The following is a 25,811-nucleotide window of genomic DNA, read 5'->3' on the forward strand; positions in this document are numbered from 1 at the left end:
CTCTCATGCATGTTTCAGTGTTTTTGCCTCGAAGCGAGCATAGAAGTAGTTTTGCTCATCTGGTAGGCTCGTGTCACTTGAAAGCGGTAGCTCTAGCCTTTAGCTGAGTGCGGATGCTGCCTGTAATCCATGGCTTCTGGTTGGGCTTTGTACGTATGGTCACTGTGGGGATGACGTCATCGATGCACTTATTGATGAAGCCAATGACTGATGTGGTGTACTCCTCAATGCCATCGGAGGAATCCCAGAACATATTCCAGTCTGTGCTAGCAAAACAGTCCTGTAGCTTAGCATCTGCTTCCTCTGACCACTTTTTTATTGCTCTAGGCACTGTTGCTTCCTGCTTTAATTTTAGCTAGTAAGCAGGAATCAGGAGGATATAATTATGGTCAGATTTGCCAAATGGAGGCTGAGGGAGAGCTTTGTATGCGTCTCTGTGTGTGGAGAATAGGTGGTCCAGAGTTTTTTTTCCTCTGGTTGCACATTTAAAATGCTGATAGAAATTTGGTCAAACTGGTTTAAGTCCCTGGCTCCTAGGAGTGCCGCCTCTGGGTGAGTGTTTTCTTGTTTGCTTATGACAGAATACAGCTCATTCAATGCTATCTTAGTGCTAGCCTCTGACTGTGGTGGTATGTAAAACAGTTACAAAGAATACAGATGAAAACTCTCCCGGTAGGTAGTGTGGTCAACAGCATATCATGAGATACTCTACCTCAGGTGATCAATAGCTCGCGACTTCCTTAGATATCGTGCACCAGCTGTGGTTTACAAAAATACCAAGACCGCCGGCCCTTGTCTTATCAGACGCCGCTGTTCTTCTGATCGTATAACCAGCCAGCTATATGTTGATATTGTCGTCGTTCAGACACGACTCCGAGAAGCTTACGATGTTACAGTTTTTAATGTCCCATTGGTAGTTTAATCTTCCGCGTAACTCATCGATTTTATTCTCCAAAGATTGCATGTTTGCTAGCAGAATGGAGGGAAGTGGGGGTTTATTCGATCGCCTATGAATTCTCAGAAGGCAACCCGACCTTCAGCCCCTCTTTCTCAACCTCCTCTTCACGCAGGTCACAGGGATCGGGGCCTGTTCCCGAGGAAGCAGTATATCATTCGCGTCGAGTCATGTTATGAAAAAAAGGATTCTGCTAGTCCGTGGTGAGTAATCGCAGTCCTGATGTCTAGAACTTCATTTCGGTCATAAGAGACGGTAGCGGCAACATTATGTACAAAATAAGTAAAAAAATAAGTTGCAAATAAATTAATAAAAAAAACACAATCCCTTACCTACCCTTACCACTTTTTTTGATTTGTTTAACACTTTTCTTCGATACTACATGATTCCATATGTGTTATTTCATAGTTTTGATGTCTTCACCATTATTCTACAATGTAGAAAATAGTCTAAATAAAGAAAAGCCTTGAATGAGTAGGTGTGTCCAAACTATTGACTGGTATTGTATATATATATACACACACTACCGTTCAAAAGTTTGGGGTCACTTAGAAATGTCCTTGTTTTCTTTGTCCATTAAAATTACATCAAATTGATCAGAAATACAATGTAGACATTGTTTATGTTGTAAATTACTATTGTAGCTGGAAATGGCTGAGTTTTAATGGAATATCTACGTAGGCATACAGAGGCCCATTATCAGCAACCATCACTCCTGTGTTCCAATGGCATGTTGTGTTAGCTTAGGCTAATTGATCATTAGAAAACCTTTTTGCAATGATGTTAGCACAGCTGAAAACTGTTGTCCTGATTAAAGAAGCAATAAAACTGACTAGTTTAGACTAGTTGAGTATCTGGAGCATCAGCATTTGTGGGTTTGATTACAGGCTCAAAATGGCCAGAAACAAATAACTTTCTTCTGAAACTCGTTTGTCCATTCTTGTTCTGAGAAATGGAGGCTATTCCATGTGAGAAATTGCCAAGAAACTGAAGATCCCGTACAATGCTGTGTACTACTCCCTTCACAGAACAGCGTAAACTGGCTCTAACCAGAATAGAAAGAGGAGTGGCCGGCCCTGGTGCACAACTGAGCAAGAGGGCAAGTACATTAGAGTGTCTAGTTTGAGAAACAGACGCCTCACAAGTCCTCAACTGGCAGCTTCATTAAATAGTACCCGTAAAACACCCATCTCAATGTCAACAGTGAAGAGGCGACTCCGGAATGCTGGCCTTCTAGGCAGAGTTCCTCTGTTCAGTGTCTGTGTTTTTTTGCTCATCTTAATCTTCTATTTTTATTGGCCAGTCTGAGATATGGCCTTCCTTTGCAACTCTGCCTAGAAGGCCAGTATCCCGGGGGCGCCTCTACACTGTTGATGTTGAGACTGGTTGTTTGCAGGTACTATTTAATGAAGCTGCCAGCTGAGGAATTGTGAGGCATCTGGTTAGTAATTGTTTAGTAATTACTTGCTACCAACCTTGCCAGCAGGCATGCCAGCTAAGCTAGTTAGCCAAGCTAGCTACTCTAATTTGATGCCTCAAATAGCTTCTTGGTAGTAAGTTATGAAGTTGGGAGATTGGGAACCTATCTGGGGCTAGCTAAAACCAACTTCATAAAAGTTAGGTGCCAGGTGGATAGTAATATTACAGAGAAACAACAACAAAAATATTTTTAAGAAACAGGACAGATCTGAGGGGGCGTGACGCATCTGCCCACCTCCCCCAACACACATCTTTGGAGAGCTTCTGAAACACATAGCTTCTAAAACACAAACAAAAGGTGCTGATTGCGCTATAAGTAAAATAACCATTGCCTCTTGAGATTACTGTGAAACACTCCCGGTCACTGATGAGGGGGCTTCAGTCAGTCAGTCAGTCAGTCAGTCAGATAAACAGCAGTTGAATGGTGCCCACCCACACCACTCTGCTCTACTAGCTTTATGGCTACACATTAAGGGAGGGGGCATGGCCAGGGTTGGGTATGTTACTTTCTAAATGTAATCCATTACAATTACCAGTTACCTGTCCAAAACTGTCATGAGTAACATAACTTTTGGATTTCCCAAACTAGTAACGTAATCTGATTACATTCAGTTACTTTTAAATTACTTTCCCCTTAAGCCAGTACATGTCCAGGCCTGTCTGAAGTTTGCTACAGAGCATTTTGATGATCCAGAAGAAGATTGGGAGAATGTCATATGGTCAGATGAAACCAAAATATAACTTTTTGGTAAAAACTCAACTCGTCGTGTTTGGAGGACAAAGAATGCTGAGTTGCATCCAAAGAACACCATACCTACTGTGAAGCATGGGGGTGGAAACATCATGCTCTGGGGCTGTTTTTCTGCAAAGGGACCAGGACGACTGATCCGTGTAAAGGAAAGAATGAATGGGGCCATGTATCGTGAGATTGAGTGAAAACCTCCTTCCATCAGCAAGGGCATTGAAGATGAAACGTGGCTGGGTCTTTCAGCATGACAATGATCCCAAACACACCGCCCGGGCAACGAAGGAGTGGCTTCGTAAGAAGCATTTCAAGGTTCTGGAGTGGCCTAGCCAGTCTCCAGATCTCAACCCCATAGAAAATCTTTGGAGGGAGTTGAAAATCCGTGTTGCCCAGCAACAGCCCCAAAACATCACTGCTCTAGAGGAGATATGCATGCAGGAATGGGCCAAAATACCAGCAATAGTGTGTGAAAACCTTGTGAAACCTTGCCAACAAAGGGTATATAACAAAGTATTGAGATAAACTTTTGTTATTGACCAAATACTTATTTTCCACCATCATTTGCAAATAAATTCATTAAAAATCCTACAATGTGATTTTCTGGATTTTTTTTCTTCTCATTTTGTCTGTCATAGTTGAAGTGTACCTATGATGAAAATTACAGGCTTCTCATCTTTTTAAGTGGGAGAACTTGCACAATTGGTGGCTGACTAAATACTTTTTTGCCCCACTGTATATGTATAATTTATAAATCCAAAAATGTATGTAGCAACTACAGATTGCCCCTTTAAGTCTATCATAAGTGTGCGAGTTTGAGCATGTGTCTATTAAGCCTATGGATTTTTTTTTATCAGCATGAATTAGATTGAACACCCCACTTTTATTCCATTGGCTGGAATCCTCACTATGCAGCAGTTGCAAGAGCGCATTTTTCACTAAGCTGTCCACTGGTTTAAAAAACAATGATCGATAGGCAGTTTAAACTTCTTGAGTTCAACCATTATTGGGTTCAAATACACAGTTAGATTTGTGAACAGCGATCTACAACAACCACAATCCATAAGGAGCAGATAGCTAAATGAGAGAGCAGCAGTGTGATTCACATGAATGTGCTATGTAGACAGCAATGATAAGTGATATCCGTATCGCCGTAGACTACACCACTGTACTCATCCTTAACTCCAAGCGTTTATTCAAATTGGATAATCTTTGGATGCCGACAGCAGTCGCACCATTGGAAGACATATCTTGGACTGAAGCTTGCTCTTTTCTCACGATCCATCAAACACATTGGTGTCATCTAAGTGGTCTATGGCTTGTGGTCAGACTCGCTCAGGTGGTATAAATTTAAAGTTGCGCCTTTTTTCAATAGTGATTTGAATGTCATTGAGAAAACAGAGAAGTGTCAATTCTTTTTTTTCTCTCGCTAACATCCTTTCGGAATTTAGTAAAGTAAGTAGTTTTTCAAAAGTATCTGTACTCTGATTAAAATATTTTTTGCTGGTAACATAGTTACCGTTTTTTTGTAATCCCTTACATGTAATCTGTTACTCCCCAACCCTAGACATGGCTTTACATTGCGTGACTCTTTGGGCAGTCTTGATTTGATCACATTAACATAAATAAACAAATCCTCTTATAATCAGTACCTCAATGGGGTTGCGGTCAACCAGAGCCAAGCCAACACACTGCAGGGTCTGCATGGCTATATTCATCATCACAAAATGCCACCGCTTAATCACTTCCTTTAATCATTCGCGTTATGGATGGACATAACCCAGTGATTAATATTCTAATTTATTAACACTGAAAAAAAAAATGCTGCATTAAAGTAAATAGTATATGACTTCATAAGTCTATGATTTCACATATTGTATAATTTTATCACCAAAAGTAACAAACTTTTATAAAACAAAAATGCCCAAACATAACGTTTTGTTCATAGTACGTGCAGTCTCTCCTAAATTCTCTTTCCAAATGGTTGCTTGTCACAAGCACTTAGATCCATGATAACTAAAGGTTTTTGATTGTTATTGTTGTGCAGTGGCTTGCAGCCGATCAATGCTTTCACACCAATGAGTAAGGAACCCCTGTCTGGGCAGAGCTACAGTATGTTGACTACACCTCAGCAGCTCAGCCACAAGGCTCTACCTGGAAGGGATCTATATCTGAACCACAGGACACATTTCACCTGGAGGATGATGGGAGGTCAGATATGATGTTTGGATTCATTCTGAGAGCTGTTGTCTTACTACCTTGTTCCATCCTCTATCGGATGGAAAACAGTCAATGTTTACTACTGATATTATAGAGCCAAGGCAAACCATGGAAGACAGTTATGTAATAAACAGACAGACAGAGAGAGAGCGAGAGAGAGAGAGAGAGAGAGAGAGAGAGAGAGAGAGAGAGAGAGAGAGAGAGAGAGAGAGAGAGAGAGAGAGAGAGAGAGAGAGAGAGAGAGAGAGAGAGAGAGAGAGAGAGAGAGAGAGAGAAAGAGAGAGACAGATGTTGTGAAAGAGAGGGAGAGCTCTGTGGTGAAAGTGGTTTAGTGAAAGTGTTGTATTGTCCATTACGTTGTTCATATGGACTGAGTCAGGTCTGCGTCTCTCTTTGTCCCAGGCATGTCAGGCATGGACAACATGGACCGAGGTTTCTTCCGGAAGGTGGATGTGCCAGACCACGCTCATTACATCGTGGCCTGCTTTGTCGTGGTGATTGGAGCAGTAGGGGTCGGTGGGAACGCCCTGGTGATGTACGCCTTCTTCAGGTAGGCCCCAGTACCTGAGGGAAGAGGGGAATGAAGGAGGGAAAATCACCTGTTGGAGGGGAGAGGGCAAGTGTTTCTAGCCTGGGTACCAGTCTGTTTCTGCTCTCTTTCAGACTGGCACCCAGGCTGAATTGTTTCCTTTTTTTATCCTCTAAACCTCTTATTTGATTCACCAAAGTAATAAGGAAGTGTTTATTTACAGGATAGATTTGACCATGCAAGGTATTTAAAGAGGACATTTGAAGATCTTTGTGGGAACAGGCATGAGAATAGGCATCATCGCAGATTTTCACACCCTTTGGTTCTAGCTCTCCGATTTGTCCTCATATGCCTGTTCTTTTTGCCATCCTGTCCGTTTAAATTCCTCAAAACTGTTTGTGTTCAGCTCTTCAGTAAGGGCCCGATTCAGACGTAGGAAATCAATGCATTTTTTTACATTTTGATTTAAAGCACTTCTCAGTAGTTGGTACTCAGACTTACCTTATACAAGTACGTTATGGGCTGTGCAGGTGTGGCTCCCTTGCATGCACTGAATAAACGTAATTCAACTGCTGAAAATCCTCCCATTTGCTGGCCAACAGATTCTCTGGTGGAGTTTTCATTCAATAGGGTCTCCAGTACATTAAACTGCTATGTGTGATCTTGGTTCCATAATGACTCAAATAGTCTACATGTCTCAAACATTTACCTAATATATATATTTACCACTATTACTGGCGACTCTGACGAACAACCACACGGACCCCAGCTAGCACAGCGGATGTGTGCCGATTACGGCTGAGAGTCGGGGCACGCGGCTGAGAGTCGAGGCACGCGGCTGAGAGTCGAGGCACGCGGCTGAGAGTCCAGGCACGCGGCTGAGAGTCGAGGCACGCGGCTGAGAGTCGGGGCACGCGGCTGAGAGTCAGACTCGGCAGACGTCATGTGGCCCGAGTCTGGGCCGCCTTCAGCAGTATTGCTTATGGCTAGAATGCGGGATTGAGCTTGGGCCGATTCCGGTGTGAGTTATCTGGCCCAAATGTATTACTTGGGGCTCTGGCCGTTGGGTGCTACTCTCTGACATGATTACACGGGCTGCTTTATATAACATTTCATTATTTATTTATTTTCACATATGTTCTGTGATCAAAAAATACAATAAATATTTAAATTAAATTCTTTAACAGTCCTGTTTAAGTAGTATATTAGTATTTTGATACTTTGTGCAAGGCATTAAAAACTTTGTGGAGGGAGCCTCCCGAGTGACCCAGCGGTCTCAGATACCGCATCGCAGTGCAAACTGCTATAGATGCTAGTTCGATACTCATGCCAGCCGCGACCAGGAGACCCAAGAGCTGACACACAATTGGCCCAGCGTCGTCCGAGTTAGGGGAGAGTTTGGCCGGCCGGGATGTCCTTGTCCCATTGTGCTGTAGCGACTCCTGTGGCGGGCCAGGTGCATGCACGCTGACACGGTCACCAGGTGTAGTGTTCCTCCGACATATTTTTTTGGGGGGTGGATTGATATAATTTGTATGCATTAAATGTATAATAGTAATATTTAAAATGACTAAATCTTGTAATTTTGTATGCATATATTTAAATTAGCATCGGGCTGCTTCTGGGGGGATGCTGGTGAGATGCCTGGCAAAGTCTGCTACATTCCGGTAGATGGAAACAGCCCGATGTACTTGGGCCGATTCTGGGCAGTCATTCATTTTGATTCTGGGCCGAGTCCGACACCTGATTCCGGGCCAATTAAACTAATTTCACCCTTCGGGAGAGGGCTGCTTCTGGGCTGATTCCTCATTGCTATCTGGGACATGACAGAAGAAAGAAAGTAATCTAATGATGTAATGCAAAAACAAATGGCTACAAATTGAAGGACACTAAGACGAAAGGGACCATTATTATGTATGTGGGTATTACTGACAGTGGCTTCCAATAGTGACTAATATTTCACATGAAAAAATAAAAGCCTGGGAATATAATTAAAACATTCTAGACAGTATAAATCAACTCGGTAGGTTCTGTGCTATGGTCAGTGCACACAGATTTCCATAAGATACAGCCTTGGCTTGGGTCTTTGAATTTCACCCCCCACAATTATGAAGCCGTAGGCCTAGAATGAAAAACTATTTATATTCCACTGTGAAAAAGAGGCTGAAATATCTGTCATGCTTACATGCTTTTCATTATGCTGAAATCTGTTTCTAGCATTCATAAGGTAAAATGGATCCAAAACAATTGTCATTTATAGAACAAGTCAAAAGTTTGGACACACCTACTCATTCATGGGTTTTTCTTTATTTTTACTATGTTCTACATTGTTAAATAATAGTGAAGACAACAACACTATGAATTAACACACATGGAATCATGTTTCTGGGGGCGGCAGCGTAGCCTAGTGGTTAGAGCGTTGGACTAGTAACCGGAAGGTTGCGAGTTCAAACCCCTGAGCTGACAAGGTACAAATCTGTCGTTCTACCCCTGAACAGGCAGTTAACCCACTGTTCCCAGGCCGTCATTGAAAATAAGAATATGTTCTTAACTGACTTGCCTGGTTAAATAAAGGTAAAAAAAAATTTAAATAAATAAATAAATAAAATGTAGTCATCAAAAATCGAAATATATTTTAGATTTTTGATTCTTAAAGTATCTATTTGCCTTGATGACAACTTTACACACTTGGAATTCTCTCAACCAGCTTCACCAGGAATGCTTGTCCAACAGTCTTGAAGGAGTTCCAAAATATACTGAGCACTTGTTGGCTGCTTTTCCTTCACTCTGCGGTCCAACTCATCTCAAACCATCTCAATTGGGTTGAGGTTGGGTGATTTTGGAGGCCAGGTAATCTGATGCAGCACTCCATCACTTTACTTCTTGGCTTCATGGTGAGAACCACACATGCGGAGATCATCCATTCACCTACTACCTCTCAAAAAGACACGGCGGTTGGAACCAAAAATCTCAAATTTGGATTCAGCAGATCAAAGGACAGATTTCCACTAGTCTAATGTGCATTGCTCGTGTTTCTTGGCCAAAGCAAATCTCTTCTTCTTGGGTCTTCCTTTCCTGTGGCAGTCCTCATGAGAGACAGTTCCATCATAGCGCTTGATGGTTTTGCAACTGCACTTGAAGAAACTTTCAAAATTCTTGACATTTTCAGGATAGACTGACGTTCATGTTTTAAAGTTATGATGGACTATCACTTTTCTTTGCTTATTTTAGCTGTTCTTGCCATTATGGACTTGTAAAATACCATCTTCTGTATACCACCCCTACCTTGTCCCTACCTTGTCAACACAACGGATTGGCTCTAACACATTAAGAAGGAAAAAAAATCCACAAATGAAATTTTAACAAGGCATACTTGTTAATTGAAACGTATTCCAGGTGACTACCTCATGAAGCTGGTTGAGAGAATGCCAAGAGTGCAAAGCTGTCATCAAGGTAAAGGGTGGCTACTTTGAAGAATCTCAAATCTCAAATATATTTGTATATATTTAACACTTTTTTGGTTACTACATGATTCCATATAGTTTTGTTGTCTTCACTATTATTCTACAATGTAGAACATAGTAAGAATAAAGAAAAACCCTTGAATGAATAGGTGTGTCCAAACTTTTGACTGGTACTGTATATTTATACTGAACAAATATATAAGCTCAACATATAAAGTGTTGGTTTCATGTTTCATGAGTTGAAAAAAATAATAATAAGCGTATTTCTCTCAAATTCTGAGCATTTCTAGTGGTCATCTCTCCTTTGCCAAAGATAATCCATCCGACGGACATGTGTAGCATATCAAGAAGCTGATTAAACAGCATGATACTTACACAGGTACACCACTCTAAAATGTGCAGTTTTGTCACACAACACAATGCCACATATTTTGTGGGAGCGTGCAATTTGCTTGCTGACTGCAGGAATGTCCACCGGAGCTGTTGCCAGATAATTAAATGTTAATTTATCTACCGTAAGCTGCCTCCAAAGTCATTTTAGAGAATTTAGCAGTGTGTCCAACGGCCTCACAACCGCAGGCCACGTGTAACCACGCCAGCACAGGACCTCCACATCCGGCTTCTTCACCTGCAGGATCGTCTGAGACCAACCACCCGGACAGCTGATGAAACTGTGGGTTAGCAGAACTGAAGAACTTCTGCACAAACTGTCAGAAACCATCTCAGTGAAGCTCATCCGTGTGCTTGTCGTCCTCACCGGGGTGTTGACCGGACTGCAGTTCTGCATGTAACCGATTTCAGTGGGATGTTTGCTCTTCACAGATGAATCCCGGTTTCAACTGCAGACAGCATGTATGGCGTTGTGTGCGCTAGCGGTTTGCTGATGTCAGAATTGTGAACATAGTGCCCCATGGTTGTGGTTGGGTTATGGCATGGGCAGGCATGAGCTATGGACAACGAACAATTGCATTTTATCAAGGGCAATTTGATTGAACAGAGATACCGTGACGAGATCCTGAGGCCCATTGTCGTGCCATTCATCCACTGCCATTGACCTCATGTTTCAGCAGGATAATGCACAATGTCGCAAGGATCTGTACACAATTTCTGGAAGCTGAAAATGTCCCAGTTCTTCCATGGCCTGAATACTCACAAGATATATCACCCATTGAGCATGTTTGGGATGTTCTGGATCAACATGTAAGACAGACAGCGTGTTCTAGTTCCCGCTAATATCCAGCAACTTTGCACAGCCGTTGAAGAGGAGTGGGACAACATTCCACAGCCGTTGAAGAGGAGTGGGACAACATTCTACAGCCGTTGAAGAGGAGTGGGACAACATTCTACAGCCGTTGAAGAGGAGTGGGACAACATTCCACAGCCGTTGAAGAGGAGTGGGACAACATTCTACAGCCGTTGAAGAGGAGTGGGACAACATTCCACAGCCGTTGAAGAGGAGTGGGACAACATTCCACAGCCGTTGAAGAGGAGTGGGACAACATTCTACAGCCGTTGAAGAGGAGTGGGACAACATTCCACAGCCGTTGAAGAGGAGTGGGACAACATTCTACAGCCGTTGAAGAGGAGTGGGACAACATTCCACAGCCGTTGAAACATTCCACAGCCGTTGAAGAGGAGTTCCACAGGAAGAGGAGTGGGACAACATTCTACAGCCGTTGAAGAGAGAGTGGCCGACAACATTCTTCCACAGCCGTTGAAGAGGAGTGGGACAACATTCCAAGAGGAGTGGGACAGCCGTTGAAGAGGAGCCGTGAAGGACAACATTCTACAGCCGTTGAAGAGGACAACATTCTACAGTGAAGAGGACACAGCATTCCACAGCCGTTGAAGAGGAGTGGGACAACATTCCACAGCCGTTGAAGAGGAGTGGGACAACATTCCACAGCCGTTGAAGAGGAGTGGGACAACATTCCACAGCCGTTGAAGAGGAGTGGGACAACATTCTACAGCCGTTGAAGAGGAGTGGGACAACATTCCACAGCCGTTGAAGAGGAGTGGGACAACATTCCACAGGCAAAAAATCAACAGCCTGATCAACTCTCTGCGAAAGGAGATGTGTTGCACTGCATAAGGCAAATGGTGGTCACACCAGACACAGACTGGTTTTCTGATCCATGCCCCTACTTTAAAAAAAAGATGTCTGTGACCAACAGATACATATCTGTATTCCCAGTCATTGTGCAGTCCATAGATTGGGGTCTAATGCATTTATTTCCAATTGACTGATTTCCTTATATGAACTGTAACTCAGTAAAATCTTTGAAAATGTTGCATGTTGAGTTAATATTTTTGTTCAGTGTACAGATGACTTATTTACTTAGCTTTATCAATAGCTGTTACAAATTGATAAAATACAGTACATGGAGATTGGTGTTATTTTTATCAGAAAAAAATCAAGTTTATGTTTGTCCACATGGAACTGATAGGTTGCTCGACCTTATTCATGTTTTCCTTGCATGTAACGGTGGTGTAATTATGAGGGAATTAAGTTAAAGTCAAAATACGCGTGTCTGTAGACACCTCTGCCACACCTACATTTCTGGGATCTCCACCCCAAATGTAGAACTGTCTGGCACATGCATTTCCTCATGCTTACATTCAAGGTGACAATATGCATAGAGAGAACGGTGCTTTTTTAAAATGAACTAGGCAAGTCAAGGATCGGCGTTCCGTCAACGTGACAGTTGTTTATCATGCAGCGGGTTATTTTGAAGATCGCAGATTTTGATATTCTTGTTAATATTATTTGATATTCTTGTTAATTCTTGTTAATATAACTGCACTGTCCAATTTACAGTAGCTATTACTGCGAACAAAATGCCATGCTATTGTTTGAGGAGAGCTCCTAACAACAAAGCCCTTTTTTAATGCGAAAGGTTTGATAAATGTGTACTTACATTCTGAAATCTTGCTCTGATTTATCATCCAAAGGGTCCCAGAGATAACATGAAGTGTCGTTTTGTTAGATAAAATCATTTTTCATATCCTAAAAAAGGTCCATATAGCACGCACGATCGATTTTGTATTTCCACTCGTTCAATTTGCAAAGAAAGGAATCTGTGAAAATCTCATCCTAAACATTGTTTGAACGAGTCAAATCACATTAATATCTATTCCTTGTGGATCCTAGAAGGTAACAAGACTTCACTATTTCATTAGGGGTGTAGTATAGCCTATAAGACACCATATTTGGTCAGAGAGCGACGACTTCATGGCACGCCGATGACGCGGGCGACCATCACTTGAACGGCTGTATCATTGTGTAAGCACCAATCAGGGTCAAACAAAGCTAGCTAGATAGCCAATGAGCTGGGCTTTACGGAAGTATCTGGAAACCATGTATATGTCATAAAATGTATGTAATAACCTTGTACGGCAGCATGCCTTTTCATTTTGGACAAAAATTATAAGGATATTCAGAGTTATGAAAACTGGTTGTTTTGCAAATGTTGAACTTATAATATGGCTACTAATACTAGGAAAGCTAAATCAAAGTCCAAGTATACAGATTTGACGATATTCTTGCAGAAAAATGGAATATGAATACGAATGTCTCCTTCACTATTTGACTAAATGTCCCTGGGGACTTCACACTAAAAGTCTTGTAGGTCAATCATTCTTTGCACATACACTGATGCCATCTTGTGGACACTATCGGAATTACAACCAGAGTGATAGCTAGAACTATGACCTTTCCATTGCATTTCAAAGATGGTGGTAGAAAAAGACTGGTTGGTTTTTTTCTTTGCATTTTCTTCTACCAGATCTATTGTGTTATATTCTCCTACATTCAATTCACATTTCCACAAACTTCAAAGTGTTTCCTTTCAAATGGTACCAATAATATGCATATCCTTGCTTCAGGACCTGAGCTACAAGCAGTTAGATTTGGGTATGTTATTTTTGGAGAAAATTGAACAAAAGGGTGTTTTTTTTATTTACAATGACGGCCTACCCTGGCCAAACACGGACGACACTGGGCCAATTGTGCGCTGCCCTATGGGCCTCTAGCACTGAGATGCAGACCGCTGTACCACTCAGGAGCCCAATAAAAAGGGAATTGACTACCATTTACACGTGTGTAACATGGGTCTGAATTCCCCTCCTAATAGAATAGTCACTTTTCATAAATCACTGGACCTGGTTCAACATTGGCTAACTGAGTGAAAGTGAATCTCAACGTTTGCAGCAGGATGACAGGTGTTGTTTTTTCATGTTTGATTGAACAATATGAAGAGTGGTGGTGGTGTGCTCTTGAGTGTTACGTGTTTTGACATGGTACTGCTCTGACACCAATACTTATTTTCGCTGGTGCTGGGAGCGACAGAGTGAAATGTGCTAATGATGGGTGTCAGACAGTGGGCACGCATTGTCCAGCTAGTTCTTATCCCTAAACTCAAATCAGGAAGTGTTTTATAATTGGTGTGGATACATACTTACTTGCCTGACGACTCACACGGAATTCATCCACTGCTCTATCGATCGCTACACACTTCAGTCTGAATCTTCCATCTTTTAATGTCATTTGTGGTGATGAGAGGAATTGTACAAAACAAACAAGCCAATGACCCAAATATGTATTTTTTTATTAACAAATATAAAACAAAAGAGGATTAGTCACATGCAAACTATTTACATTGCCAGGAATCCTAAACAAACAAATCATATTCATTAATAATACAACACGTTTTAATTGCCTTTGTTTTTCATTTTAGTTCAAGTCGTGTCATATTGTTTAAATTCATTTATAAAGTGAAGAAAGTATAGTTTTGATTTAGACCATTTGAGTTTATGAATATTGAAATGTACCTAATATTATTAGCAGTTGAATTAAATATAATACATCTTTATCAATGTCAGAATTTCTGAAATAAATCATTATATCAAAACCATTAAATTGTACAACCTGTCATGTTTCTTTTGGAATAAAATTCTGTATGTCAATCCCAAAAACATTCTACGATAAAACACAGGCAAAAAATACATGCAAAATGGTCTCCCCCATTCCACAGAAATCACAATTATAATCAATATTCAGCTTGAATCTTTCCAAACATGTTTCACAGGATAAATTCTATGTAACTTTTTTAATTAAACTTCCTTTACCTGGTTACTGATATAATATTTGTTAGCAATTTTCCATGCTTTCCCCCAATATATATGATATATCACCATAGATATTTGACCAAGAGAATCTGGCTGAGGAAATAGTAGTATAACAAACAATATTCCTAATCTGTTTATTACTACATTTATTTTTTATGTTAATATTGCCAATTAATATATTTTCATGTAAACCTGTTACTTACATCAACCACAGAGGAATTTTAAAAAAGATACACCCCCCCCTTGGTGTCACGTCCTGACTATAGAAAACCTGTATTTTCTATGGTAGAGTAGGTCAGGGCGTGACTAGGGGTTTTTGTTCTAGTTTATATTTTCTATGTGGGGTTCTAGGTTTGATTTTCTATGTTGGAGATTTGTATGATTCCGGATTAGAGGCAGCTGGCTATCGTTGTCTCTAATTGGGGATCATACTTAAGTAGCATTTTTTCCACCTGTGGGTTATGGGATATTGTTTATGTTTAGTTGCCTGTTCGCACTACATTGTCATCACGGTTCATTTATTATTTATTTTGTTTTGTATTAGCTTAAGTTTGACTTTCATTAAAATATGTGGAACTCGAAGTGCGCTGCGCCTTGGTCCGACCATCATTATTACGAACAACGTGACACTTGGAATCGCATAAAAAACAATTGCATATTCTTTTGGGGTTATTGAAATGTTTAATTTATCAAGAAATTCCCCATATGATAGTAGATATCCATCCTCACCAACCAAAATAATTTAATTCTCAAACCAGTTATGGAAAATACTTATTTTTAAAATGTATATATTTGATGTACCATAGAAAGTATCTGTGAGGTGGAAAATTGTGTTTATATGCTAACATACAAGCTAAATTTGCCTGCTTATGAAATTTGGCTATTTTTACTGGGATTTTTTCAACATCAAAATTACATCGAAGCAAAAATTCTAAACCAACAACAGAGTCAAATACATATTCAGAGAAGACATTCCAAATACTGTTCTGGTTCTTAATATACTTCAGAATCCAATTTATTTTAAAAGTAATATTTAAAGTATTGCAATCTAAAACCTCCTTGTTCTTGGGTATTAGTGAGAATATATTTTCGAAGATAGTGAGGCTTATTCCGACAAAATAAAATTATGAAGAATCTTATCTAAGTCCTTTACAATTTTAGGGGATAATTCAAGTGATAACGAGACATAACCCTTCAGCTTTGGACTAAACCAGACCATATAACGAAATATCTCATCTACCAGAAGTTCAATTTCTTCTTTGTTTTCTCAATCAATAATGGGGATAAAGTTTAATTCACTCCTTTGTTTTTCATCCTTGAATATAACAATTCCAAGAAAAGTGACCTTATCTTTAATTGGGATACCATATACTTCCTGTAAAACACAATCCTTGAGTGGAAATAAGACTGATTTTTAAAAAATTGTTTCAAAACAGAAACTTCAATACTGGAACCTGCTTTAGAAACCTCATTCCTGTCTCTCAAAAATATGGTGATATCATCAGCCAGTTGACATTGTTTAAATTCATTGCCAAGTGCTGAAACACCTTAAATTCCCTTTCTTGATATGAAGAGCAATAATTTGAGTAACCAATAAAAAGGGACTAATTGGGCAGCCCTGCTGAATGCCACGCCCAATGTCAAATCTTTGGGATGTCCCCGTGAGGTAATTTTACAGAAATAGTACAACCTACATAAAGTTTGGACTGCTTTAAAAAAAAAGTCACCAACCCCCCCAAAAACGTATTGATTTGAACATAAACTCATGTTATACAGTGTCAAAAGCTTTATATAAAAAATCTACAAACATAAGAAAACTATCATCAAGGATGAGGTCATTATAGTCAATCATATATAAGATCCGCCTGATGTTTTTACTAATGTGTCGACCATGCATAAAACCAGATTGTTATTCATCAATTATATGATGCAAGCCTTGTTTCAACCTCTTAGCAAATACAAGGGCAAATAATTTCCCATCATTATTCAACAGACTAATGGGTCTCCAGTTGTCTATATAAAGACTATCCTTATTAGGTTTGGGAATCGAATGAACCTAATGTAACAGCCGTTTTTTTCTTTCTGGTCCTGACAAGAAAAAATAAAACTGTCCTGGGATGTTTTCTGCACTGTTCAACTAATCTAGTAAATGTGGAGAGGAGTTAATGTCTTAATGCAGCCTTGTGAACGTCCAAAAGTGGAAGTCGCGTCACACGCTTTATTTCCGGTCATTTTCGAAACGTCGCTTTACCCACGTGTGTTCTGGCTCTGTCCCAACCCATCAGGTTCTGGGACTAATCAGACGATCCGAATGTGTTCTAATTCTAGAAGGATCGGGGAGGAAGTAAAATCCAGACTCATTGCGGAGAAGAAATAAAGGTTTGAGGGCGTGGTGTGGCATTTTGCCAGAGCAATGAGTCTGGGTAGCAGGGTTAGGTCGGTGACTTTCTAAATGTCATTGGTTATAGTCCTTTTTATTTTATAACTTTATTTAAATAGGCAAGTCAAACCCTAACCCGGACGGCACTGGGCAAATTGTTGTGATACAGCCTGGAATCGAATCAGGGTCTGTAGAGACGCCTCTTGCACTGACATGCAGTGCCTTGGGTAACTCCCGATTGGCACAGCGGTCTGTCTGAAATTGTAATCAGTTACTTAACTTTGATTACCCAAAAGTAATCGGATTACTTTCCCTTTAAGCGGCATCAGAACAAGACAAAAAAAGGATCCAATAAACGCATTTGGTCTATCATCATAGTGGTCTCTGACTTTTGGTCAGACTCGCTCAGGTGGAACAAACTTCATCTTTCACTTTTTTTCAATGATGAATTGAATGTCTATATCTAGCTTGGAATTACATTTGCAGACAGATTTTCGTGCACATATTCAAAAAGGTGCCATAAAAACAATATGCGCATTTTCCCACCAGAGATGTGCTTCCATCAAATGCACTTGTTTTTGGATAGAAAGCTCTGCGTGATAGCGTAGTGCGCATAAAAATGTACTTTTGCAGTTAAACCCCCATGTACCGAATAAAATAAATATAATTTAAATGGTCCTCCACTGCATTCTCAACTCAACTGATGGTTTTAAACACAAAAAGGGTTGCGTTATATTCAGAATGTGCCACTCTGGTCTCGGCACGAGCGTTCTATGCAACAGCTCGCAAATACCGTGCGGGTATAGCCTACATGATGAGATTGTTACGGACAAAAGAGAGAGATTGACAAATTAAAACGGCAGCCAAGCATCGATGATTATGTCACCAGATTAAGACCCTCAATATTTATTGGAAAGGAGCGTCAAACTCTTCACCGCGCAATTTCCCCACCCTGTGACGTTCATCCTAATGCATTTAATCTGTAACCTAATAAACTGTATGCTTTCCAGAGTCGTAGAGGGACGACCACACAACATATCATCAGAATGACTCAAATTTACTTCAATATGAAGGTTATTATATCTATATTTGCGCATAAAGGCGTTTCCGCCGCCATTTCTCGTATAATTAATTTTACCGAGACAAAAGGAACCAACCTTGTCTTGCATATTTAGTTGTAGACATTTGAAAGTTTACCGACAAATTGATTAGCTGTTTCCATGTGAACTTTACTGGCATAAAAAGGTTGGATGGAAACCTGGTTATTTAGAAAACAGAATTGTGTCATGTTTTTCACAAGCATCCTTTCTGAATTTAAAAAGTAAACCAACAAGTAATCTAGTTTTTCAAAAATATCTAATTATAATGTTTTTCTGGGAACGTAATTGATTAATTCATTTTTTCGTAATCCAATTAGATGTAACTGATTACATGTAGTAAATTACTCCCCAACCTTGCTGGATAATAATTTAATATATGCCATTTAGCAGACGCTTTTATCCAAAGCGATTTAGTCGTGCGTGCATACATTTTATGTAGCCAGGCAAGACTCGTACCTACGAGAGAATACATTCCTCTAGGAACTGTGACATTTCATAGGCATGACATAAATCTACAATACATATTCTACTACGCGGGTAAAGTAGCTAAGGTGCAGGACGGTAAGGGTTAGAGCTAGCCGGGATCCTTGGGAGGTACATACTTTAACCCTTAAACCCTACAGTTACCCTAACCTTAACCATAACCCTTACCTAACCTTAAAGTAAATATCCAGTGTTTCCAGATTTCTATGAAATATGACATATAATGAATTACAATATGAGTGAAATAGTTTTCCTTCCACAAAATGGTAATTAAGTATGTTAAAAAGCAGCGATTCTTTTTCGGAATGGTGTGGGAGTACCCTAACAGAAATGTGGGAGTACCCTAACAGAATGGTGTGGGAGTACCCTAACAGAATGGTGTGGGAGTACCCTAACAGAAATGTGTGAGTACCCTAACAGAATGGTGTGGGAGTACCCTAACAGAATGATGTGGGAGTACTCTAACATAAATGTGGGAGTACCCTAACAGAATGGCGTGGGAGTACCCTAACAGAATGGTGTGGGAGTACCCTAACAGAATGGTGTGGGAGTACCCTAACATAATGATGTGGGAGTACCCTAACAGAATGATGTGGGAGTACCCTAACATAATGATGTGGGAGTACCCTAACAGAATGGTGTGGGGGTACCCTAACAGAATGATGTGGGGGTACCCTAACAGAATGATGTGGGAGTACCCTAACAGAATGATGTGGGAGTACCCTAACAGAATGATGTGGGGGTACCCTAACAGAATGGTGTGGGGGTACCCTAACAGAATGGTGTGGGAGTACCCTAACAGAATGATGTGGGAGTACCCTAACAGAATGGTGTGGGGGTACCCTAACAGAATGATGTGGGGGTACCCTAACACAATGGTGTGGGAGTACACTAACAGAATGATGTGGGGGTACCCTAACAGAATGATGTGGGAGTACCCTAACAGAATGGTGTGGGAGTACCCTAACAGAATGATGTGGGGGTACCCTAACAGAATGGTGTGGGAGTACCCTAACATAAATGTGGGAGTACCCTAACAGAATGGTGTGGGAGTACCCTATCAGAATGGTGTGGGAGTACCCTAACAGAATGGTGTGGGGGTACCCTAACAGAATGATGTGGGGGTACCCTAACAGAATGATGTGGGGGTACCCTAACAGAATGGTGTGGGGGTACCCTAACAGAATGGTGTGGGAGTACCCTAACAGAATGATGTGGGAGTACCCTAACAGAATGGTGTGGGGTACCCTAACAGAATGATGTGGGGGTACCCTAACAGAATGGTGTGGGAGTACCCTAACAGAATGATGTGGGGGTACCCTAACAGAATGGTGTGGGAGTACCCTAACAGAAATGTGGAAGTACCCTAACAGAATGGTGTGGGAGTACCCTAACAGAAATGTGGGAGTACCCTAACAGAATGGTGTGGGAGTACCCTAACAGAATGATGTGGGAGTACCCTAACAGAAATGTGGGAGTACCCTAACAGAATGGCGTGGGAGTACCCTAACAGAAATGTGGGAGTACCCTAAGAGAAATGTGGGAGTACCCTAACAGAATGGTGTGGGAGTACCCTAACAGAATGGTGTGGGAGTACCCTAACATAATGATGTGGGAGTACCCTAACAGAATGGTGTGGGAGTACCCTAACAGAATGATGTGGGAGTACCCTAACAGAATGGTGTGGGGGTACCCTAACAGAATGATGTGGGAGTACCCTAACAGAATGATGTGGGGGTACCCTAACAGAATGGTGTGGGAGTACCCTAACAGAAATGTGGGAGTACCATAACAGAATGGTGTGGGAGTACCCTAACAGAAATGTGGGAGTACCCTAACAGAATGGTGTGGGAGTACCCTAACAGAATGATGTGGGAGTACCCTAACAGAAATATGGGGGAGTACCCTAACAGAATGATGTGGGAGTACCCTAACAGAATGGTGTGGGAGTACCCTAACAGAATGATGTGGGGGTACCCTAACAGAATGATGTGGGCGTACCCTAACAGAATGGTGTGGGAGTACCCTAACCGAATGATGTGCGAGTACCCTAACAGAATGGTGTGGGAGTACCCTAACAGAATGATGTGGGAGTACCCTAACAGAATGGTGTGGGAGTACCCTAACAGAATGATGTGGGCGTACCCTAACAGAATGGTGTGGGAGTACCCTAACAGAATGATGTGGGAGTACCCTAACAGAATGATGTGGGAGTACCCTAACAGAATGGTGTGGGAGTACCCTAACAGAATGATGTGGGCGTATACTAGTCATGTTAAATATTAATGTCGCCCACTGATTGTCTTTTTAAATGTTTTAACCTTTTCTTTTAAATGCCATAATGCAGTAGGAAAATAGATTTAATGGACAATAGTAATTCCTCTTTTAAAGTCTGTTTGCGGTGGGGTTTTTTAAGTGTTTTTTTTCTCTCCAATTTATCCATTATTTGGGTATGAGTTAACAGAATACTTTAACCCTTACCTTAACCGTTTTCAATTTCAACTTCGATGGGGTGACAGAGTTGAAAAGTCGCAGGATACCGTTTAGACTTCCAGAAGAGACCAGTGAAGAAGAAATTCTCAGCACTCTTAGTTCAAATGCAAATTCCAGTCATTTCATGTGCTAAGCTTTCTGCCATCACAGACCTTTGACAGAGCTGAGGTAGTAGCTAGGTCTACTACTGCTTTGACCGAAAGCTTAGCACATCAAATGACAGAAATTTGCATCTGATCTAAGAGCGCAGATATCTTTTCTCTTCCAATTAGGTATGACATACCTATGATAGTCATATCCAGACTACTTCTATGAATGCTTAAAAAATGTGTGATCCACTTTGTTCGGTTGATAGCTCTACAGTGATATCCCATTCTAATATGTTGTCTATTTCTACCTGAGCGCTCGTCAGAAGCTTAACAATTATAAGCATACTCATAACATGATACAGCCACCACTATACTTGAAAATATCGAGAGTGGTACTCAGTCATGTGATTTATTGGATTTGCCCAAAACCAGGAACTAGAAAAAAGTCTCCCAGAGAACATTCCCTTGGGACCATAATGCGATGGCCTAAGGATTAGTCAAATTAACATCCTAAAAAGATCCATACATGGTCCTCTATGACGTCCTGGGAACTAGACAAAGAGTCCCAGAGAACATTCCCTTGGGACTATCACGCAACGTCACGCCGAAACCCTTAATGGATATGTTCTCCGGATGTCCCCTGTTTACTGGGGACAGGACATAAAAATTGGTTTTAGAATGTGTTATTTTTTATTTATTTCAAAGGGCCCCAACGTCCTGATTGTGATGTATATGTTTTGATTCAATTTTTGCTTTGGTTGTTGTCAAAGATTGTTGCTGGGACCCTTGGTGGAATTACCTTGTTGTTTCCTCCTTTTCCAGACAGAATGGCGCTGGAATGGATAGCTGCTGTTTTACGGGCTCCTGACCAATTCTGCTATTTTGTGTCTTTTTTTTTAACATAATGTTTCGCATCCTATGACAGAAAACAGCTTCTGGACGTCAGAACAGTGATCACTAACATCTATGTGGATGAAGATTTCTACTTCAACGAGTCGGAGGCGCAGGACTTACTGCTCACCTCAGACTAGGCCCTAATCCCAGAGACTAGGAAAAGAAAAAGGCGGCGTAAGAGAGGCCGACTTGCTGGCACCCTGACAAACTACAATGGCAAGAACATAAACCACCTCCACCCTGCCTTTTATTGGCGTACCTACAATCACTTGAGAACAAACTGGAACGTCAGGTCCCGTCCTATCAACGGGACCTGAAGAACTGTAATATACTGTTTCTCAGAGTTGTGGCTGAACAAGGACAATATATCTATCAAATCGTATTAGTCACCTGATCCGAATACAACAGAGAAATGCTAACTTACGAGCCCCTATGCATTAATGCAGTTTTAAAAAATACGGATAAGAAATAAAAGTATCAAGTAAATAAGGAGCAGCAGTAAAATAACAATAGAGAGAACAGTCTATGACTATGGTGGCTGGAGTCTTAGACAATTTTGAGGGCCTTCCTCTGACACCGCCTGGTACAGAGGTCCTGGATGGCAGGAAGCTTGGCCCCAGTGATGTACTGGGCCGTTCGCACTACCCTCTGTAGTGCCTTGTGGTTGGAAGCCGAGCAGTTACCATACCAGGCAGTGATGCAACCAGTCAGGATGCTCTCGATGGTGCAGCTGTAGAAGAACCTTTTGAGGATCTGAGGACCCATGCCAAATCTTTTCAGTCTCCTGAGGGGGAAAATGTTTTGTTGTGCCCTCTTCACGACTGTCTTGGTGTGTTTGGACCATGTTAGTTTGTTGGTGATGTGGACACCAAGAACCTGAAGCTCTCAACCTAGTCCACTACAGCCCTGTCAATGATAATGGGGATGTGCTCAGTCCTCCTTTTCCTGTACTCGACAATCATCTCTTTTGTCCTGATCACATTGAGAGAGAGGATGTTGTCCTGGTACCACACGGCCAGGTCTCTGACCTCCCTATAGGCTGACTCGTCGTTGTCAGTGATCAGGCCTACCACTGCTGTGTCATCTGCAAACTTAATGATGGTGTTGAAGTTGTGCAGTCATGAGGGAACAGGAAGCACAGGAGGGCACTGAGCACACACCCGATGGGCCCCTGTGTTGAGGATCAACGTGGCGGATGTGTTGTTACCTACCCTTACCACCTGGGGGCTGACCCATCAGGAAGTCCAGGACCCAGTTGCAAAGGGAGGTGTTTAGTCCCAGGGTCCTTAGTTTAGTGGAGCTTTGAGTGGAGTATGATGTTGAACGCTGAGCTGTAGTCAATGAATAGCATTCTCACATAAAGTTGAAGTCGGAAGTTTGAATACACCTTAGCTAAATACATTTAAACAAAGTTTTTCACAATTCCTGACATTTAATCTCAGTAAAAATTGTCAGGTCAGTTAGGATCATCACTTTATTTGGAGAATGTGAAATGTAAGAATAAAAGTAGAGAGAATGATTTATTTCAGCTTTTATTTCTTTCATCACATTCCCAGTGGGTCAAAAGTTTACATACACTCAATTAGTATTTGGTAACATTGCCTTTAAATTGTTTATCTTGGATCAAACGTTACGGGTAGCCTTCCACAAGCTTCCCACAATATGTTGGGTGAATTTTGGCCCATTTCTCCTGACAGAGCTTGTGTAACTGAGTCATGTTTGCAGGCCTCCTTGCTCGCACACACCTTTTCAGTTCTGCCCACAAATTTTCTATAGAATTGAGGTCAGGGCTTTGTGATGGCCACTCCAATACCTTGACTTTGTTGTCCTTAAGCCATTTTGCCACAACTTTGGAAGTATGCCTGGGGTCATTTGTCCATTTGGAAGACCCATTTGCGACCAAGCTTTAACTTCCTGACTGATGCCTTGAGCTGTTGCTTCAATATATCCACATAATTTTCCATCCTCACAATGCCATCTATTTTGTGAAGTGCACCAGTCCCTCCTGCAGCAAAGCACCCCCACAACATGATGCTGTACGGTTGGGATGGTGTTCTTCGGCTTGCAAGCCTCCCCCTTTTTCCTCCAAACAAAACAATGGTCATTATGGCCAAACAGTTCTATTTTTGTTTCAGACCAGAGGACATTTCTCCAAAAAGTACGATCTTTGTCCCCATGTGCAGTTGCAAACCGTAGTCAGGCTTTTTTAATGGCGGTTTTGGAGCAGTGGCTACTTCCTTGCTGAGCGGCCTTTCAGGTTATTTCGATATAGGACTCGTTTTACTGTGGATATAGATACTTTTGTACCTGTTTCCTCCAGTATCTTCAGAAGGTTCATTGCTGTTGTTCTGTGATTGATTTGCACTTTTTGCACCAAAGTACGTTCATCTCTAGGAGACAGAACGCATCTCCTTCGTAAGCGGTCTGATGGCTGCGTGGTCCCATGGTGTTTATACTTGCATACTTTTGTTTGTACAGTTGAACATGATACCTTCAGGCGTTTGGAAATTGCTCCCAAGGATGAACCAGAGTTGTCGAGGTCTACAATTATTTTTCTGAGATCTTGGCTGATTTCTTTTGATTTTCCCATGATATCAAGTAACGAGGCACTGAGTTTGAAGGTAGGCCTTGAAATACATCCACAGGTACACCTCCATTTGACTCAAGTGATGTCAATTAGCCTATCAGAAGCTTCTAAAGCCATGACATCTCTTAAGTGCCTCCTTGAAGGAGGGAGGTGCAGGAATCAGGAGCAGGAGAGCAAGGAAATCCCAGTATAGTTTATTCCGAAAGTCCCAACTCAACAACAACATGGGGGGGAATATGCCCAAACCAGGTCGACCACACACATGGAAAATAAACGATACACACGGGGGAGAAACCCCTACTCCTACACACATACCAAACCGATACGACTGCCGTGTGAAAGAAAAAAAATAAACCCACCGAAATCAACTAATAGGACACAGGTTTAAACAATACAGACAGACACAAAGGAAAAATGGATCGGTGGCAGCAAGTAGGCCGGCAACGACGACCGCCAAGCACCGCCCGAAAAGGGAGAGGAGTGGAAGTCGTGACAGTACCCCCCCCCCCAACGCGCGGCTCCTGCAGCGCTCCGACGCCGGCCTCGAGGACGACCCGGAGGATGAGCTGCAGGGCGATCCGGATGGAGGCGGTGAAACTCACTCAGCAGAGATAGGTCCAAGACCTCCTCCACCGGCACCCAGCATCTCTCCTCTGGACCGTACCCCTCCCAATCCACGAGTTACTGCAGGCCCCTCACCCGATGCCTGGAATCCAGTATGAATCGCACTGTGCACCCTGGGGCCCCCTCGATGTCCAGGGGAGGGCGGAGGGACCTCCTGCACCTCAGCTTCTTGAAGCAGACTAGCTACCACCGGCCTGAGGTGAGACACATGAAACGAGGGGTTAATACACTAATAAGGGGGAGCTGTAACTTATAACACACCTCATTTATTCTCCTCAGGACTTTAATTGGCCCCACAAACCGCGGACCCAGCTTTCGGCAGGGCAGTCGGAAGGGCAGGTTTCGGGTCGACACTGGGGCCTCACTGCGGTGGCGGTCAGCGCTCACTTTCTGCCGCCCTTCGGCCCATTTCAGGTGTCCGTGGACGGCTTCCCAGGTCTCCTTCGAGCGCTTCACCCATTCCTCCACCACAGGAGACTCGGTCTGGCTCGGATGCCACGGTACCAGGACCGGCTGATTCCCCAACACGCACTAAAAGGGCAAAAGGTTAGTTGAGGAGTTGCGAAGTGAGTTCTGGGCCATCTCTTCCCTTTGGAACGCATCTCGCCCACTCACCTGGCCGGTCCTAGCAATACGACCGCAGAT

General features: G+C 41.9%; 1 protein-coding gene across 1 annotated transcript in view; it reads left to right on the forward strand.

Moving 5' to 3' along the window:
• LOC118388012 (melanopsin-B-like) overlaps window positions 1-25,811 on the forward strand; it is a 53,725-nt gene that overhangs the window by 17,641 nt on the left and 10,273 nt on the right. The window contains exon 2 of the mRNA XM_035776875.2: window positions 5,799-5,946. Coding sequence (XP_035632768.2) covers window positions 5,801-5,946 — 146 coding nt within the window. The 5' untranslated portion in view covers window positions 5,799-5,800. The remainder of the gene's footprint in view (window positions 1-5,798; window positions 5,947-25,811) is intronic.

Source organism: Oncorhynchus keta, chromosome 9 (assembly GCF_023373465.1).
Source record: "Oncorhynchus keta strain PuntledgeMale-10-30-2019 chromosome 9, Oket_V2, whole genome shotgun sequence".
Classification (NCBI taxonomy): domain Eukaryota; kingdom Metazoa; phylum Chordata; class Actinopteri; order Salmoniformes; family Salmonidae; genus Oncorhynchus; species Oncorhynchus keta.